General features: G+C 42.9%; 1 protein-coding gene across 3 annotated transcripts; it reads left to right on the top strand.

Annotated features, from left to right (window-relative positions):
* Positions 1–29: 29 nt before the first annotated feature.
* tmem176 (transmembrane protein 176) lies at positions 30–15,349 on the top strand. Of its 3 annotated transcripts, none has more exons than XM_072383684.1 (7): positions 39–144; positions 7,079–7,207; positions 9,762–9,872; positions 10,436–10,492; positions 11,138–11,284; positions 11,851–11,967; positions 14,439–15,349. In XM_072383684.1, the coding sequence occupies exons 2-7, from the start codon at positions 7,082–7,084 to the stop codon at positions 14,496–14,498; spliced, it is 618 nt and encodes a 205-aa protein (XP_072239785.1). In that variant the 5' UTR covers positions 39–144; positions 7,079–7,081; the 3' UTR covers positions 14,499–15,349. The 3 variants fall into 3 exon arrangements, with proteins under 3 accessions (XP_072239787.1, XP_072239785.1, XP_072239786.1); XM_072383685.1 differs by lacking the exon at positions 39–144 and adding an exon at positions 4,676–4,743; XM_072383686.1 differs by lacking the exon at positions 11,851–11,967 and having other exon boundaries at positions 30–144.
* The last annotated feature ends 5,059 nt before the right edge of the window (positions 15,350–20,408 follow it).

The raw sequence follows: 20,408 nt of genomic DNA, 5'->3' as shown, positions 1-20,408 counted from the left end.
ATACCAAACTTTCTGATAAACACGTCCCCTCACGCACCCGCCAGGACAGCAGGGAGGCCAGGGACGCGCTTCAAAGATTACTAACGCTCCACCGAAGAGTGAGGTGTGAAGGACGAATCTCTCTTATTTTCATAAAGACAAAAGGTAAGAATGAGACATTTTGTACTGTTTGGGGTGTGTGTGTGTGTGTGTGGAGGGGGGTCTATGTGTGCTAACTATGTGTTAACTTGATGATTGCCTGCCGCAGACGGTGCCTGGACAAACCTACGCAATGGGCCCTCATCAGTCTGTGCGTAACGACTGCGTAAACGAGCATGTAGACAGATCGTGCGTTTCATGTCGCTCAGTTTAACCTTCAGTCATTCTTGTGAAGTCACGTTAGACTGTGTACTGTCGGGTCGTCATCAAACTGTAGCTCACAGATAAGGAAACTAAACCTTTGTCCCATCAGGAGAATTTTTTTGTTTGCCGTATAAACAAAAGAAGATCAGCCAGCAGTGTGGAGACAGCCCGTTAAACTCTGGCAGAAACAGTCAGAGGGCTCCGGAGGAGCTGAAGCTCCCTTCAAACATCGGTGTGTTTCAGCTATGCATCTTCATGTCAGCTATAATCTGTCTCATGTTTCTGTTGCCTGGTGTCAGGAGCAGGCAGGACACAGGATCTTCTCAATAATAGAGTTTATTATAATAAACCACTCGTAGTACTCCTTGACAGAGGAAAGAAAGAGGCTGTGGAAATCCTACCACACTTACCTCGATAATTATATTGAGGTGTGTGACTATAAAAGTTATCAAACAAAACTCTCTCCACTCCAGGAAGAAAACCAAAAGCTATAGAAATGTACAAATTAACTCTGCGCTCTCTATCAAGAGGCGGAACGAAAACGAAGACGCTCTCCTAATAACCGGAGGCACGGATAACAAAGACAAACTCAAAATCACTCCACACATGAAAAAATAGACAGTACTATGAGGCTCTCCTTTAATGGAGGCACTATGAAAATACTTTACCAAACCAAAAACACTCCTTCTAATGGAGGCGCTATAAAACTTTATTCTACGAATGCAGGATGCTCCACTAACAGAGGAACTATGAAAGTTATCAGGGAAACAAAAGATCACTCCAAACGGAGGAAAACAAACAGACTATGAAAAGTATCGCATAAACTAAACTATGGCTATGATTACAACAAAAAAGCACTCTGAAGGAGGAAACGTATCAATACAAGATCCTGGAATTCACAAGACTATGGTCGCTATGGTAAGGCTGGAGTGAGGAACGCTCAAGGAGGTAGTTACACTGGCACGAGACAGAGGGAGACGCATGAGGGACCATAGGGAACAGGTGAAAACACTTTGGGATCAATTCAATTCAATTTTATTTATTTAGCGCCAGATTACAACAATTCTCATCTCAAGGCACTTAAGTAATATAGTCCAATTCAAGCCAATTGGAATTCAATTCATTGTAATCATAATCCAATTAATTCATATAGAGCCAATTCAAAAATAATATCCTAGCTAAGGAAACCAACAGATTGCACCGAAACTTGTCTTCAGTCCAATCTCCCGTCCTGAGCCTGAGGGACTGTGGAAAGGAACGACTCCCTTTAACAGGAAGAAACCTCTGGCAGAACCAGAACCAGGAAGGAACCTCTGGCAGAACCAGAACCAGGAAGAAACCTCTGGCAGAACCAGACTCAGGAAGAAACCTCTGGCAGAACCAGAACCAGGAAGAAACCTCTGGCAGAACCAGAACCAGGAAGAAACCTCTGGCAGAACCAGAGCCAGGAAGAAACCTCTGGCAGAACCAGAGCCAGGAAGAAACCTCTGGCAGAACCAGAACCAGGAAGAAACCTCTGGCAGAACCAGGAAGAAACCTCTGGCAGAACCAGGAAGAAACCTCTGGCAGAACCAGAACCAGGAAGAAACCTCTGGCAGAACCAGAGCCAGGAAGAAACCTCTGGCAGAACCAGAACCAGGAAGAAACCTCTGGCAGAACCAGGAAGAAACCTCTGGCAGAACCAGAACCAGGAAGAAACCTCTGGCAGAACCAGAGCCAGGAAGAAACCTCTGGCAGAACCAGAACCAGGAAGAAACCTCTGGCAGAACCAGAACCAGGAAGGGTGGCCATCTGCCTCGACCAGCTGGGGTTTGAGAAGACAGAAAAGAGGGAAAAGAGGGGGGAAAAACACCATAACACCATTCAAAGGATACAAGGAATGCAAAGGATCGGGGAAGACAATCAGACACTTGACACAAGAGGAAGGGCAAGATACCTGAAACGAGAGGGAAGTTAACCCTTCTAGCGTCATGGTCGACTTAAGTCGACAAGATGGCGTCCTGAATAGAACGGCCCATTGTGGCAAAAATAACGTCATATTTTGTTCCTACTCTCCACCTCTGGTTGGCAGACATGTCACACTTCACCTCTGACGCAAAAAACATCATCCCTCTATTTAAAATTTTCGCGCTACAGCAAGTTGAATCAGTACGAGTTCTTCACCAGTGAGTGCACCATTGACCTACATCAGCAGAGTGATATAGGCAGCATTAGCGAGTATTTCTTTGAAATAATCGTACAATGTCCACTAAAACGTTTTCCTGCAAAGAAGCGCTGGGTCTTCTATTCGCTAATCCTGATTCTGAAGGGGAAAATCTACCTTTGGAAGATGATGGTGTAGTGTTTCCCTACACCAAACACCAACTTCAGATCCTTTGCCCAGCAATGTAGGTGGTGAGGAAAATGTTTCACGGGGTCGAAGTTTGCATCTGTCACGATCTACGTTCTGTTTCATGTCTTGTCACTTCCTGTTTTATTTTGAAAAAACTTTCCCCTCTAGTTTCAGGTATCTTGCTCTTCCTCCCGTGTCAGGCGTCTCTTTGTCTTCCCTGATTCCTAAGTGTTTCCACCTGTTCCCCTTGGTCCCTCATGTGTTGAAATAGTCTGCGTTTCCCTTGTCTTGTGCCAGTATGTCTCTGTCCATGAGCATCACTACCAGCCACCTCGCCTTGTTTGCCACAGATCCCACGAGCCTGCAGCGAGCGACTCTCCTGCAGCGCACCTTGCTTTGTAATTTATTCCACAGCAATAGCCTTAGTTTATTTATTGTTACGGTAAGTTCCATAGCCTTGTTTTTCCTCCATTTTCACGGAGTGATTTTTCGTTGTTTCTGGTCATAGTCGCCTCCGTTAAAGGAGAGCTTTAAGTTAAAGTTTTATAGAGCCTCTGTTTTGAAAGAGTGCGCCTTTGTTTAAATCCGCCTCACTTTGAGAGCGTGACTTTGCTTTGTTAAGTTTTCATAGCTTTTGGTTTTCCTCCCGTTTTGGAGAGACTTTATGTTTTGCAAACTTTCATAGCCGCGCTCCTCCTCCCTCGTAGTTACAAAGGAGAGCGCTTAGGCGTTTATAGCCCTTTTCTTTTGCGCTGCGGGAGATCGCCCTGCAGTGCCGTCATCGGTGTCTTGTGTTAATAATAAAAACCATGTTGAACCCTAAGACCCTGCATCTGTGTCCTGAATCCCTCACTGGTACGTGACAGCATCGAGGAGTTAGCAGGCGTGGTTGTACTGGAGGGAATGAGGCTGGGAGTAATGGGTGTTCTGTCTTTTTATGGAGCTCGCCAAGTGAACACTGTGCTTTCTGACATAGTGTCTGTGATCGCGCAGTAAGTAGCTTAATAAATCTCTATGGACATGTCAGACATGGTTGAAGTGTCAGTGGGAGAGCTGGGGGAAAACGTAGCGGCGCAGTTCATGCAGCCGCAGCCATGCTGCGTCTGTTCACTTGACCGGAGCACATGTTGGCGCACTTGTTGGAGACATGACAGGAGCGCAAGGTGGCACAAGTGGTGCATTAAGAGGCAGACGCGCTGTCATACAGCGCAGAGCCAAGTCAGCCAACATGCGTCTCACTAAACCAGGTTATGGAAATGTAGGCTTTGAGTATTTGACTGATGAGGTGGGGTACCAGAATTGGATAAAGCTATTGGAAGATTTTTCGGCCATTTATTAGAAATATTTTACAGTGTTGGTTTACTCTGCTATTTCCCTGAACATTTTGCATTGTATAGCACATTGAATGTAGAATATTGATTAAGATGTACAAAGATTAAAAGGGGCATATTTGGGGGGGAAAAGGCTGCATTTCATCATTGAAACAGGAAAATTTCATAAAAATTCTATAATCCAAGATGGCCGCCACCCATGACGTCATAATGTGCAAATTAGGTGTGTAAATTTGCTTCCTACATAAACTTTGGGTCATCCTTGAGATTTCTCTAATTTACAGAAAGTCTCCATCTCTTATCAGTTTTAAGATATAGCCTTTTGAAATTTATTTGACAAAATCAAGGATTTTAGAAAAAAATCTCGGGTGCCTCAAGGGTTAATATTTCAAAATAAAACAGGAACTGACGAGAAAAAACATGATTCAAAACATAAAGTGTCACAGAGTCCTGACACCTGGCTTCAGGAAAATATTCAGTTAGAACTTTAGATGCAGTTTCCAGCAGACACTCACTTCAGAAGATACTGGAACTTCACTGTTTAATTCAAAACTTTGAACATGAAGTCTGCCTTCAGTTCTGTCCTCTGCCTAAAAAATCTTCACATCAGACATTTAAATCAACAGGAACCAACCAACATTGCCAGGTGGAAAAGAATCTTCAGTGACAACCTGTTAGCAAACAGTTTGTAGTAGATGGACTCAAACCAGAAAAAGGAAAATTAGGGTTCTCGGGAAGGTAATTATAAAATTAGTAATAATAACAATAAAAAAAATAATAATTTGTGTCTCATGTTGTTTTGGGGGTTCTGAGCATCACTTATATCCAAGTAGATTAATTGAACATGTTATGTTAGGCTCTTTTGCATTATTGTGAGAAAGTATTTAATAAAAGTGAAGAAACCTTCAGCAGAACCAGATTCAGGGTGGGCAGCTGCCCTGACTGACCAGGCTGACAGAGAACAGAGGACAGAAAACATGAGCATTGTAACAGACTATACTTATATTGCTGGAACCAGATATCACACATGAGAAACATTAAGCTCTGAAGGCAAAGATACCTGCAGAAAGATACAGAGAACAAGATGACAAAAGGAGGGAAATCCCAAACCATCTAGCTTCACAGAAACCTTCTGATCTAGCCATGTGCCAACCCAGTCCTCAGTTTTACACCTAAATTTGATCCATCCGAGTTCGGGTCGCAGAGGCAACAGGTCCAAGAGAGAAACCCAGACATCCCTCTCCCCAGCAACACTTTCCAGCTCCTCCATAGGTGTCTCTAGTCAACCAAGAGACATCCTAGCCCTGGCATGAGTCCAACACACATCATAAATGAGCTGAGGTACCCCATAATCCCACAGCACCCCTCACATAATCTCTTAGGGGACATGGTTGGAAGCCATCTCCAAATCCACAAAACACATGTAGACTGGATGGTCAAACTCCCATGGTCCCCGCAGCATCTCTGCAAAGGTAAAGATCTGGTCCACTGTTCAAAGAAGGGGTGAAACACTTCAGTATCTTGGGGTGAATCTCGTCCATCCCCAGCGCTTTACCACTGGGAACCTTTTTAAATACCCAGCTACCTCTGCCAAGGCAATGGGCAAGTCTTCCCCCAAGTCCTTAGACTGTCTTCTGTGTAGAGGACATGCAGGCTAGATTTCCTAGCTAATGTTCCTTCCACCTCCGAACGATATCCTCAGTTTGGGTCAGCAGTTCTCCAACCAGGCCAAGCACAACCAGGGCCCTGCCTTCCCTTTCTGAGTTGCTGAATGGTTTGCCAGAACATCCTTGAGGTCAACTGGAATTCTGTGGCCTCGCTAAATTCCTCCCACACCCAAGTTTTAGCTTCAGCAACCACCACCGCATCCGCCCTTTTAGCCTCTCAGTACCTGTCCATTGCTTTAGGTGAAGGCCTCTTTTTTTAGCCTAATTGCTTTCCTCACTACTGGTTTCCACCCGTGGGTCCTCCAGTTACAGCCACGACAAGAACAACAACCTTCTGGCCACAGCTCCTGGAAGTCACATCCACAGTGTAGGTCTTGAACATGGTTTATTCAGATTCTATGTTCCCAACCACGGTCAGCAGGTGAGAAAAACTGTAGATATGAGTTGAAGATCTCATGGACAGACATTGCCAGACATTCCCAGTTCACCCTCACTACCAGTTTGGACTTACCAGATCTGTGCAGAAGTCTTACCCGCTAACGGATCCAACTCACCTCCAGCTGGTGATCTGTTGACAGCTCTGCCCCTCTCTTCACGAGTATCCAAGAGATATGGCCGCAGGTCTGATGAAACAACTATCATGGACCTGGTGGCCTGTTACCACGTACACATATGAATCACCCTATTCTCAAACATGGTGTTTGTAATAGACAATCCATGACTAGCACAGAAGTCCTAAAACAAAAACACTGCTCTGGTTCAGATCACGGAGACCGTTCCACACAGTCATGCCCCTCTAGGTCACTCCATCATTGCCCACATGGGCATTGAAGTCCCCCAAGAACAACAATTGAATCTTCAGGTGACACCCCTCCAGAAAATGACCAAGAGATTCCAAGAATCATACACACAAACCACAGTCACAATCTTCCCTCCTGCAACTTGCTGCCACAGCGAGGTGACCCTCATTCAGTGGGGAGAACTCCAACTTTGAAGCCCTCAGCCAGGAGCTTGTGATTTTCATTTTTAGCTTGGACAAAGATTTAACTGGAAAAGAGAAAACTTTGTCTCCACTCCTCATGAAAACAAGGATCAGTTCTTTGTTTAGATCTATTAAGTTGGGTTCCACTAAATTGCAGTACACATCGTTAGTCTGATTTGATATTATCATGACATGGAGAAGTGATGCACTGGAATAAGTTGAAAAGTATAATATTCAGATCTGAGTAAAGCAATTGTGTAAATATTGACTCAGGACTGTGTAGAGTGCAGCTGATGGTTACTTAAACACTTGGGAGAAAACTAAAACCAGTTTACATGTATGATATGGGAAAGCTCTTGGAATTAAGGATTGGATGATTTATAAGATGAGTGCAGTACATATTGAGCTCTGCTGTCCTCAACAGGTGATGGCAGTGTCAATCTCCAGGGATCTGACAGTCCAGGTGCTGGAAGATGTGAATGTTGTAAAGCTTACTGACAGACAGCAGGAACTGCGGGCTGCCATACAGAGAGGAGAGCCCAAGTGTCTGGGGGTGAGTAACACTTCTTCTGTCTCTTTGCAGTGACATATAGAGAAAGATGAGAGATTAAGTGATGAGTTCAGAATTTTTGAAGGGTTACGTTGAGATGTGTAAGGACAAGATTTTCAGAAATAAGTCCATCAAATAAAAAGAAATATGCAATGAGTTGAAAGAGATGTAAAAAAAACTCCATCCATTTCATGTAGTTTTATTTATTAGCACAAATTTTTTTGTCGTCTAAATAAGTATATTAATACACAAACATGCACACACATATGTATGTATGTGGTGCCGGTTCAATGCCCTCAGAGACAGATATTAATTGATGTCACACACAGCATCAGCAGGTAACAGGTGAACTCTCTCAGTAGACAACATGGACAGAAACTTACAGCCAGCAGTTCAACATCAAGGGTGCAGAGACACTCCTTCTCGGTGACATGTCCAGGATTACACCATCTGTTGTTAACCAGCTCTGTAATCCTCCCCGTTTACTGTTATCGCTCTGTCTGCAGTGGAGTTGACAAAGGACAAAGGACCTCCTGAACCTCTCAGTCCTGAAGCGCAGTGAGATGAACTTCTCACTGCAGCTGCTCCTCTGTCCTGCCAGGATGCTGTGGAGAGGAAGTTTATTGTTCTCCAAAACAGAATATAGTTTCCTCCTGTCACTTGTTTGCTCCACCACAGCACTGAGAGGATCTCACCTTCTGCCTTCTGCCTACCACAGAACCAGCCTTTTTTGTCCAGGTGCCTACAGTTTTTGTCTGTAGTGCAACTCCCCCAGCAGACAGCATAGAACAGTGCACTCTCAATGATAGTGTGATAAAACTTGCACATCATGTCACTGCAGATGATGACGGACCTGAGCAGTCTCAGGAAGAAGAGACAGCTCTGGCCCTTCCTGTACACTGCTTCTATGTTGGCAGCCCACTCCAGTGTATTATCCAGCACCACCCCCAGGTATTTGCAGGACTGGACAGTCTCTATCTATCCTCCATCAATGCAGACTGACTGGTATGGAGTTTTAGATCTCCCAAAGTCCACCACCAGCTCTTTGGTTTTGGTAGTGTTCAGGAGCAGACAGTTCTTTTTGGTCCAGTCATTGAAGGACTCCACAAGGTCCCTGTACTCCTTCTCCTGTCCACCGCGCACACATGCCACAACAGCCGTATCATCAGAATACTTCTGTATGTGGCAGGACTCTGAGTTGTACCTGAAGTCTGATGTATTGAGGGTGAAAAGAAAAGGAGCCAAAACAGTACTCTGTGGAGCCCCAGTACTGCATTCCAGCGTTCCAGAAACACATCTCTCCATCCTGAAATACTGAAAAAATATTAAATAAAACAATCCCATGATCATGATGATCGGGGGAGGAATGGCTTAACCCTCTTTCACCTTTTCTACCATTTTGTTCCTGCTCTGCATCCTAGATGTCGCCTCTTCAACTTTGCTGGATTTCTGGTCTTATTCAAGGCAATACACATTGGCTTTAGGAAGCTCAATCAGTTGCTCCCACATGCAGACATCTTTCCCGTTGCCATGGTTACACATCATAACAGATATTTTGAATTGCCAGAGTTACCAGCAGAAAACATTCCAGCAGCACATTATCTAAACCAGCTTTAAAAAAAATGTTTCACAAATCTGTCTTTTCACAGAAAAAAGCTCAGTAGAAAATCTTAAGAAGTTGCAAAGAAAGATGCTGCCACTAAAGCGGCACCATCCTAGATAAAAAGGGTCAGAAGTATAAGGACAATCCACTCAAGCAGTACAATTTCTAAGCCAGTGCAGAAAAAACCCTCAAGAATCAACTTTTTGTGGAGAAAAGTAGTTCAGTGGAAATCTAAAAATAATATGAAATACATAAACTATGATCAATTCTGCTGCAACTTGCTGCCAGTGTGGTGCAGCACATTCTAGAATAGGTAGAAAAGTTAGTTGGAGAATGAGGACTATATTAAGTTCAAACACAAGTATACATCCCAGAACCAAAGTGAAGCCAATAGTAAAAAAGAAGACATGAGACACAAAGTGACACACAAATTAGTGGTGGGGTAGAGAAGCGACAGCAAAAACAGACCAACTGGAAATCAACAACTGGGAATTTCCTCTTTTTGAGGAAAAAAGTAAAACAACAAGGACAGGAAGTAAAACAAGACAAAACAGATGGACATATTTTTTCAATGTAAAGCAGCAGAAACAATTACAACTAAAACCCCATAGTTTCCCTGAAAAGTGGAAGACTCCAACACAAATATTAAATATACACTAATCACAGTGCCGGAAGGTCTAAGTCATTCATTAACTTGATGAGGATCCAAAATCTAATGGCCCGGCTTCCACATTTCACAGAAATATATATGTGTTTGTGAGACGCTTACTGCAAAATAACAGATGGAGCTGGGTAAAAATCAGTAAAATCAGTAAAAATTCAGTAGCTGTTGTGCTGGTGCAAGACAGATGGATTTCTTAAAAATCTGCATTTTGCATGTGCTTCTACCATAAGAGCCAGGATGCAGTCGTCTTCTCTTGATAGTAATGTGTGGCTGGAATGTGTGTGTGTCAGGTGAGTCAGGTGATGCTGGGGCTGATGGTCATGTCTTACTCCATCCCTCTGCATTTCACTGAGCTCACTGATGTGGTCGCCCTGGGTGTTCCTTGGTGGAGTGGCCTAATGGTGAGTCTGTGCTTTTCTTTTTTAGTGTGTATACTGTATATATGCATTTCTATAGTTTAGGTCTCCTGAAGAATTAATATTTAATCACATTTCATTTCTGTGTTATTGATCGAAATGAACTGCAAACTTAATTTTATTTTAAAATCTATTGATTTGTTACCCAAATAAAAGATTTCTAAATGCAAACATGTTTTTTACAGATGTTCAGCTCTTATTGTTTCCTTTAAGAAGGTGGTCTTGTGGGTAACATGGCTGTGATATAGTTGTTTTTGGAAGTGAATGAGAAATCTGTGGAGAGCTGCTGCTGATCATAATATACCGACAGACATACTGAATACATTTGTATTGCCCCAGGTAATTAACACTATGGTTCAGCTATCAGCATCAGCTGGAATGGAGTCTGGATCAGGAATATGATTTTATAGGCAACAAAGGGAGACTGGAACATGTTATAAATGTGTTGAATTTGACAGCCATAATTTAAAAGTTATGAGTTACAAGGCTTTGATCAGAGGGGACTTAATGTTTGTGCCTTCTTATCTTGTTGATGTGTGTGTTCTTAGTTCGTCACAGCAGGAGTGGTCGCTGTCATCTTGGACAAACACTGCACCATGAAGTTTGTGAGTCTACTCCAAACATGCACATCCACAGCTAACTGTCAGTGCTGTAGCTTCTCACCTCATCCCTTTAAATGTTGTTTTGTGTTGGAAATTGTAGCATACAAAATGTCACAGGTAGACTGGAAATCCAGATTCAAAGCACTGAGAGGGGTCAGGCAGTTGTTTATTGTGTGCAGGAGGTACAGAATCAGCAGGGAGTGAGTAATCCGGAGGACAAGAGAAGGAATGATGCAGCTCAAATAAGACTGACATGGAAATACAGCCTGTAGTGTGCTGATGGGCAGACCTCCCATACATAAAGCACAGGCACACACATGCAGGCAGAGAGACAGAGCAGTGGCAGAAGTGGGGAGGGTATGACAACCTAAAAGCAATGTTCAGTTTGTTTTCTGTGACAGTCAGGGATTAAATTAATGAAAAAAACTCTTTTCAGAGTATGTATACAGTGGCACAGATACAACAGTTACCATAAAAAGCATAAGCAAATTAAGAAGCTGTTTGTTGACACCTGATCAGGATTTAAACTAGCTACAAATAAAGGGAGACAGAACCTCTGTAAATACTGTACATATCCCGAACATCACATCACTACTACAACTGTTGTGCCACTACTAACATGTAAAAAGATGAAATGTGTTTGTTCAGCTGCAGGTGTGTTTTGTGGTGAGCATGGCCTCTGGGGTGCTGTCAGTGGTGGCTGTCATCATCTACTCTGTGGACATGGATAAGAATCCAGAGGTGACCTGCATCAAAATGATGCATGGCAACTGTGACAACAAACACTATGCCACAGTGGGTGTCAGCCATGTTATCTTGTACCTTTTTTGTCAATTTTTGTTTGTTGTTGTGTTTGTTTTATGTAATTTGGTTGTTCTATGTCTCAATGTTGTCATACTTTTGTCTTTTGTTCAATTCAATTCAAGTACAGCAGTAACAGTAATATCAGGACATTTTACAGACAAAAAAAAATTAGCGGTGGAGGTGAGAGCTTGTTGAAAGATTTCATATTCTCAAGGGCCTCTTCTCTGGTTGTGTTCACACAGCAGATATAACAACTGCTTAGGTGACCAGTCACCAGCCAGCAGTCAGTTCTCTGGATTAGTCTAAGCCAAGTTGCAATTCCTCATCATATCTCCATAAACACTTGGCTCTGGGGTGTTTTTTCTTTTATATATAGATTAATAAATAGTCAAATTAGAAAGCATATTGTTTGAGGAAATAAACGCCTCCTAAGGTTCTTTTCCATTTCATAATGTTACCTGTAGTTGCAAGTGAGACTGTTGTTATTAGAGAGAATTAATGAAGGAACATGTTCTGTGCCTCTCCTATGTAACGACAAAAATATCTGTATCCAACAGAGGCTGAGCAGGGGAATCAAGTCATCCCTCCTTCTCTTCACACTGGCTGAGACCGCAATCTCAGCCATCATCTGTTTTCTTCTCTTCAGGCAGAGACGCAGCTTTGGACCATATGATGTAAGACTTCAGTTCTTTGTTGGTCTGGTCCTCCTCTCATAGGGAGGTTCCTTTTGCACTCAGCTGGTACATGTGTTTTTTAAAATCATTTGTACATGGTGTCACTTGACAAATATTCCTGCTATTGCAAGAAAGCATTTTCTCAAAGACTATCCAATAAATAAATAAATAAATCAAACACAACACTTCACACTTTACTTTGTTGACCCTGAACAGTTGTGTTGAAAAGCTGTCATTCCAAACCTCTGAAAGACACCTCCACTTTCCCTCTTCTTTCCCACTTTCCTCCACTTTCCCTCTTCTGAGCAAGCTTTCCACAAAGTTTAGGAGTGTGTTTACGGGAAATTTTGACCATTCTTCCAGAAGCACATTTATGAGGTCAGACACTGATGATGGACAGAAGGCCTGGCTCTCAGTCTCTGCTCTAATTCATCCCAAAGGTGTTCTGTCGGGTTGAGGTCAGGACTCTGTGCGGGCCAGTCAAGTTCTTCCACACCAAACTGGCTCATCCATGTCTTTATGGACCTTGCTTTGTGCACTGGTGCACAGTCATGTTGGAACAGGAAGGGGCCATCCCCAAACTGTTTCCACAAAGTTGGGAGCATGAAATGGTCCAAAATCTCTTGGTTAGAGTTCCTTTCACTGGAACTAAGGGGCCAAGCCCAGGTCCTGAAGAACAACCCCACACCATAATCCCCCCCCTCCACCAAACTTTACACTTGGCACAATGCAGTCAGATGAGTACCGTTCCCCTGGTAACCGCCAAACCCAGACTCCTCCATCATATTGCCAGATGGAGAAGCGTGATCTGTCACTCCAGAGAAAGCATCTCCACTGCTTTAGAGTCCAGTGGCGGCGTGCTTTACACCACTGCATCCGACACTTTGCATTGCACTTGGTGATGTATGGCTTGGATGCAGTTACCAAGGAAACCCATTCCATGAAGCTCTCTACACATTGTTCTTGAGCTAATCTGAAGGCCACATGAAGTTAGGAGGTCTGTAGCGATTGACTGCAGAAAGTTGGCGAGCTCTGCACACTATGCACCTCAGCGTCCGCTGACCCCGCTCTGACATTTTACGTGGCCGACCATTTCATGGCTGAGTTGCTTTCGTTCCCAGTCTCTTCCACTGACAGTTGACTGTGGAATATTTAATAGTGAGGAAATTTCACGACTGGACTTGCTGTACCACGCTGGAATTCACTGAGCTCCTGAGAGTGACCCATTCTTTCACAGATGTTTGTTGAAGCAGTCTGCATGCCTAGGTGCTTGAATTTATACTCCTTTGGCCATGGAAGTGATTGGAACACCTGAATTTAATTATTTGGATTGGTGAGTGAATACTTTTGGCAAAATCGTGTATGTCTGCTATCCTGACACAAGCATATTTACAGTATGTTGGACTCCTCCAGGATCCTCCTCCCTTGTCACTGATGGTGTTTGTAGTTTTCATGGACAGGAACTCGAAGTGTAGTCAGGAAGGGAAGCATGTGTGAGAAATTGAAAAGACCAGAAATGGACACAGGCTTGACCTCGCTGTTTATTTACAAGCCAGAACAAGTACAGCTCACTCAATATGGCTGCCAGAACCAAACACAGAAAACGTTATCAAACATTGTGGCTCAATGGGCTTGGCCACATCCACGTGAGCTGGTTTAAGGCAATCAACCGAAACCTGTTCTCATCTGCTGCCCATGTCCACCACAAAATGTTTAACAAAATGAAAATGCAGTCGGCTAACTGAAGCCCAGAAGGGACATGGGACTGGGGAAAGCCGTGATGGGACGTGGGGGACTGCTGTGATGTCCAGCAGTGTGGACCGCTGCAGAGACACAGACCAAGTAACAGTGGCACTGGTCATGGTCAACCATGGTCAACAGTTAAGTGAAACCATGAGAGGGGGTAGAGGGCCGACCAATTCTACATTGACATGATCAAAGTGTATTTCTGGCACTTGGAACAGTTCTAAAGGGGCTTTGGTATGGCGGTGTACTTTGGCTCGTAGGCACTCAAGACAGGTGTTATCCCACTCGCTAACATCATTTCTGAGGCCGTGCCAGACAAACTTAGCGGCAACCAGTCTCTGTGATGCTTTCGCACCCGGATGAGATAGAATGGATGGCATCAAAAACCTGTCGCCTCCATTCCATGGAGACAATAGGCCGAGGGTTGCCTGTGGAAACATCACACGGGAGGGAGGGGCCATACTTGTCAAAAACCACTGCCTCTATCTGCAGCGCTGTAGTAGAGGACCTGAGGAGTTACACATCAGGGCCTGTAGTCTGGTCTGCCTCTATTCGGGTGTAGTCCAAACCCAAAAGCAGCCCAGGAGAGGAGGTTGTATGTATATATATTAATATATATTTATGTATAATATATGTGTGTGTGTAACATAACATACAAGGACAAATACACATAGCCATACAAATAAAGGCTGTGTTCTAATTTACTCTCTCTCTTTCTTTCACAGCCTCTCACTCTTGCTGCTCCACCCACCCCCACAACTGTCATACCCTCTGACCTGAACTGACCGATCATTGGAGAAAGAGTCACAGAGATCTCTGCCTTCTTGTATGTATGATTTATTCACTGTGCCAGCTGACACGTTGACAACAGCAATCTGTCCATTTCAGCCAAAGGACCCAAACTGAAGAACGACAGAGCTGTAAAACAGGAAGAGAGGAAGCAAGTAAATGGCAGAAATCAAAACTCTTTAGCATTGTCATAACAGTTCAAGTATGCTTCACTGATGTAAAATGAGTCATAGGAAACATGCATTCTGATAATAATTGCAGTCACTCTGTGTGTACAGGCTTCAGAGATCAGCTACAGGTATGTGTGCAGGAAGTATTCCCAGATTTCTTAATCAGTACCCTCCTCTTTTATAACACACAGTGATGACAAGCAGCTGAGGTTAGCTGTTCGTCATCACTGTGTGTCAGGTGGTTTCAGATAAAACAAGCCAGGGAGCCAGCCTCAAGACAAAATCTTTGTCCAGTAGCTAACGGGCTGTCACAGCATGAGCAGCTTTTAAAACATCTGGATCTAATGGTGCAGAAATTACACTGTAAACATCAAAAACATGAGAAAAGTGTTTTTCAGTAACATTTGAGTGCATGAAGAAGTGTCAGAACATGAAGTTTCAGCGCTGGCTGTGCTCACACACAGTCAGACTATCAACTATTGTATGACCTGTCTGCTGATTCTTGATTTTAACATGTTTTTCGTGGCAGACTTTCTGAGTGTAGAATCTACAACACTGCACTGAACTTTTTCTTGTGGCATTTACTGACTTACTACCTATGATATACATCCATTTTGTACAAACCCTGATATTCTTGTCCATTTTCTACAAAATAAAATCATAATCGATGGCTAAAAGTTGTGGACTGGACTTTGTGAGAAGACGATAATGACTTAAAGACAGCTGAATGAGAGGATTGTTGGAATATAAATAATTACGTTCACACAGTATACTGAATCTAATGACGTGTGAGCCTTTCAGTTGGAGGAATTGCTGTTTTTCTTTATCAGGTGTGTTACTGAGTGGGGTAAATCAGTTGGAAACATGAACAGGTTGGTGGTGATGAACCGGGTTTGAGTTTAGGGCTGTGGCTCCTTTGAACTATAACCCAGCAGGTCTGGTGTCCCAGCTGCTCAGGAACCCAGAGAACACATGGCTACAAAAACTAAACAGCTGGAGCACTGAACTCCACAGAGGGCTGCCACAGCATGTATTGCTTCAGCACTGTCATGTATCAAGTCACGTCAGCACATGGAAGAAACTGGAAAGTAGTGCATATATAAAGGGAAAGGTGACAAACGGGTAGCTCACAGTTGGAGACCAGTATATTCACTGAAAGCAGGAAGCTAATCATAACTAAACATTGTGAAATTAAAAGGAAGTGATCAACAAAAGGCCAAAACATGACAGAAAGTATTGTTCACATGAGGGGGAGATGCCTTTCTTAATTTACGAGTTAGGGTGTTGTTTCCAGGCAACATGTTCTGTCACAGTAGTGTTTCCAATTCTTTCTTTTTAGACCATGTCAGAGCCATCATGAACTCACACACTCCATAACTACAGCTGCGTCAGAGAAGAAATTTTTATGTGTTTCAACCTCAGACAGGGCCTGACAGGCCCCTGGGACCTGTACTACAAGCAGGATTAATGTCTTAGTGAAGTAGCTTCAGGTTCGGATCAGGATATTTAGTTTCACAAAGCTGGTTCACTTCTTGTAGGGTTCTTTCATCATGGCAGCTGATGCAGGAGCTAACTGGCTTTGCAGCAGGTCAGGTTCTGAGATAACCTGACATAACAAATCACTTCTCTTAGAAAATTTAATATGAAGAAAAGACATCAGTGAGTCTCCGTCTATCTTTCATAAGTCAAAGACCAGATATGCTGTTTGGCTTTCACTGAGAACATTCTTCATGACAGATAAGTCAGCAGGAGAGAATACTGAGTCTAAAAAAAGGGCTGATGACAATGAAACTTGCTCCTGTTGACTCTTAAAGATTTGGAACTAACATTATTTAATTAATTACAGTGAGTGCGCAGTGTTAAACTCACCAAACAGCATCAACACATGTCTGTATGTTCGTGTTCACATTCACTTTATAAAATGCTTTAAAACTTAGGTAACTCACATCACTAGACAATTAAAATCTTTTTATTGTACTATCTTACAGTCTGTGGTAAAGCATGAGCTTAGACATTTACAGTAATCCCAGTCTGACTGCTTTTGATCGTCTGTTTTCTGTATTCAATTCAATTCAATTCAATTTTATTTATATAGCGCCAGATTACAACAATTGTCAAGGCACTTAAGTAATATAGTCCAATTCAAGCCAATTGGAATTCAATTCATTGTAATCATAATCCAATTAATTCATATAGAGCCAATTCAAAAACAATATCCTCGCTAAGGAAACCAACAGATTGCACTGAAACTTGTCTTCAGTCCAATCTCCCGTCCTGAGCCTGAGGGACTGTGGAAAGGAACGACTCCCTTTAACAGGAAGAAACCTCTGACAGAACCAGAACCAGGAAGAAACCTCTGGCAGAACCAGACTCAGGAAGGGTGGCCATCCGCCTCGACCAGCTGGGGTTTGAGAAGACAGAAAAGAGGGAAAAGAGGGGGGAAAAACACCATAACACCATTCAAAGGATATCTGTTGGAACAGGGAAACATACGTTAATAACCACAATAATGTCACATGTACATAAAATCATTTGAGAAATTAAACAGGGGGAAAAGAGAGCAAAGTGAGGAAAGGTGTGACAGATGAGGTCCCCCAGCAGTCTAAGCCTATAGCAGCTTAACTATGGGATGTTTCAGGATTACCTGAGCCATCCCTAACTATAAGCTTTATCAGAAAGGAAAGTTTTAAGCCTAATCTTAAAAGTGGAAAGGGTGTCTGCTTCCTGGACATTTACTGGCAGCTTATTCCACAAGAGAGGGACCTGATAACTGAAGGCTCTACCTCCCATTCTACTTTTAGAAACTCTGGGAACAACAAGTAAACCTGCAGTTTGGGAGCGAAGTGCTCTGTTAGGAAAATACCTTACAATTAAATCTTTAAGATATGATGGAGCTCGGTCATTAAGAGCTTTATATGTGAGAAGAAGAATCTTAAATTCTATTCTGAATTTAACAGGGAGCCAATGAAGAGAAGCTAAAACTGGAGAAACATGATCTCTGCTGTTAGTTCTCATCAGAACTCTGGCTGCAGCATTTTGGATCAGCTGGAGGCTTTTCAGAGAATATGTGGGACAGCCCAATAATAAGGAATTACAGTAGTTCAGTCCTGAAGTAACAAATGCATGAACTAGTTTCTCTGCATCACCCTGAGACAGGATGTTCCTGATTTTAGCAATATTACGAAGGTGAAAGAAGGCAGTCCTAGAAACCAGTTTTATATGTGCATCAAATGATAAATTCTGGTCAAAAATAACTCCAAGGTTCCTCACTGTAGAACTTAGAACAACAAACACCAGAGGTGTTTGTGATTTCCACTTTGGGAAAAACCGAGAATCAGAGATTCAAAAGAGCTAAAACTAATCTTGGGTCTAGGACTGATTAGTAACCCTGATCTGAAGATAGCTGCCACTCCTCCTCCTCTGCCTGTGGTTCGAGGAACATGAACATTTAAATAGTCAGAGGGAGTTGATTCATTAATGCTAACATGATCCTCCTGCTGCAGCCAGGTTTCTGTAAGACAAAATATATCAATATGATGATCACAGATCAAATCATTCACTAACAGAGACTTCAAAGGGAGAGATCTAATATTCAGCAAACCACATTTAATAGTTTGATGTTTTTGTTCAGTTAAAGTTTTTGTTTTAAATTTTTTTTGCACAAGAGGATTTGCTCCTTTTGTGTTTTTTGATTGAGGGGGGGGCAGCATCAGGTGGGAAGCCACAGAGAAGTGTGTAAGACTACAACTCTGCATCCTGGTCTCAACCCTGGGTTGTCATGTTTTTGGATGACTAATAAATTCGTCCATATTTCTAGAAATGAGAGCCGCTCCTTCCAAAGTGGGATGGATGCCGTCTCTCCTCATCAGACCAGGTTTTCTCCAGAAAGATTGCCAATTATCTATGTAGCCCACGTTGTTTGCTGGACACCATCTAGACAACCAGCGATTGAATGAGGACATGCGGCTAAACATGTCATCACTGGTCAGATTTGGCAGGGATCCAGAGAAAACTACGGTGTCCGACATTGTTTTGGCAAAATTACACACCGATGCAACATTAATTTTAGTGACCTCCGATTGGCGTAACCGGGTGTCATTACCGCCGACGTGAATAACTATTTTACCGTATTTCCGCTTATCCTCAGCCGGCAGTTTTAAATAGGATTCTATGTCGCCCGCTCTGGCCCCTGGAATACATTTGACTATGGTCGCTGGTGTCGCTAATGCCACGTTTCTGACTATAGAGCTGCCAATTACCAGGGTTTTGTCCTCAGCGGGTGTGTCGCTGAGCGGGGAAACTCAGTCCAATTAATACATACAGAGTCAATTAATAGAAAGTAGCCTCGCGAAGCAAACCAACAGATTGCATCAAAACTTCTCTTTGATTCAATCCCCCATCTTGAGCGTGTATGAGGCAACTGTAGAAATAAAAAACCTCCCTTTGAACAACAATAAACCTGAGAGGTGCATCATGGGAGGTCCTCCAGCAGTCTAGGTCAAGAGGAGCATAGCTATGGGATTTTTCAGGGTCATCTGAGCCATCCCCAACTATAAGCTTTATCAAAAAGGAAAGTTTTAAGCCTACAAGTAACAAACACCACGACACCATTCAAAGGATACCTTTTGGAGCAGGGAAACACAAGTTAATGACCACAATAATGTCACATAATGTCATATGAGAAATTAAACGGGGGGGGGGGGGGCAAAGTGAGGAAAGGTGTGACATAAGAGGTCCCTCAGCAGTCGAGGCTTATAGCAGCTTAACTATGGGATGTTTCAGGATTACCTGAGACATCCCTAACTGTAAGCTTTATCAAAAAGGAAAGTTTTAAGCCTGATCTTAAAGGTTGAGAGGGTGTCTCACTCTTAGGGACAACTTAGAGTCACCAATTAACCCAACATCCATGTTTTTGGATGGTGGCAGGAAGCAGAAGTACCCAGAGAGAAACCCACGCATGGACATGGAAACTATTTTCTGTGAGGGGGGGCAGGGTTTTCGTTGGGAGGGGCGGGAGAAGCACGCACACTTATCAGTGACTAAGGATTTGATTTGAAGTTATTTCATAAGAGCATGCAGTTATGAGAGAACAAGAATGGATAAAAACAGCATCTTTTTTGTTAAGAAAATGAAACTTTGATAACTAAACCAAGCTATTTTAGGACCATAACAGCATTGTTTGTACCCTTGAACGTGTCACTTATTCAGTAGCGATACTTAACATACCCAGGAATAGCACAAAAAAATACACCACAAATGAAAAAAAAGATAAGTCTGCGCTCATGACTCATGCAAGAATAAATTCTGGTCAAAAATAACTCCAAGGTTCCTCACTGTAGAACTAGAAGCCAAGGAAATACCATCTAGCGTAACTTTATAGCTAGACAATTTCTCCCTAAAGTGCTCAGGTCTTCAGAATCCAAAGATTTTCCATTTACAAGAACAAACTGAAATCAGATGAATATGACTTAAACCAATGCAGTTAATGCAGTTCCTTTAATCCCAATAACCTGTTCAAGTCTCTGTAACAGAATGCTGTGATCGATCGTATCAAATGCAGCACTGAAAGCCAACAGGAGAAGCACAGAAACAAGTCCGCTATCAGAGGCTAAGAGGAAATCTGATGGAACTGACGGAACCCCATATTTTGAGCATAATTGTGGCACTCATAGAACCCCATACTTTGAGAATAATGTTTGCACTGATGGAACCCCATACTTTGAGCATAATGTTGGT

Source organism: Leuresthes tenuis, unplaced genomic scaffold (genome assembly GCF_036924035.1).
Source record: "Leuresthes tenuis unplaced genomic scaffold, fLeuTen1.0.hap1 SCAF_4, whole genome shotgun sequence".
NCBI lineage: Eukaryota > Metazoa > Chordata > Actinopteri > Atheriniformes > Atherinopsidae > Leuresthes > Leuresthes tenuis.
The sequence above is the reverse complement of the archived record's forward strand: the minus strand, read 5'-3'. Positions and strand labels throughout refer to the sequence as shown.

Excerpts from the sequence above, each read along its gene's own strand:
- tmem176 (XM_072383684.1), top strand. The coding sequence starts at position 7,082 with ATGGCAGTGTCAATCTCCAGGGATCTGACAGTCCAGGTGCTGGAAGAT. Across the intron at positions 9,873-10,435 it reads CTTGGTGGAGTGGCCTAATG|TTCGTCACAGCAGGAGTGGT; the intron begins GTGAGTCTGTGC and ends GTGTGTTCTTAG. Across the intron at positions 11,285-11,850 it reads ACAACAAACACTATGCCACA|AGGCTGAGCAGGGGAATCAA; the intron begins GTGGGTGTCAGC and ends TGTATCCAACAG.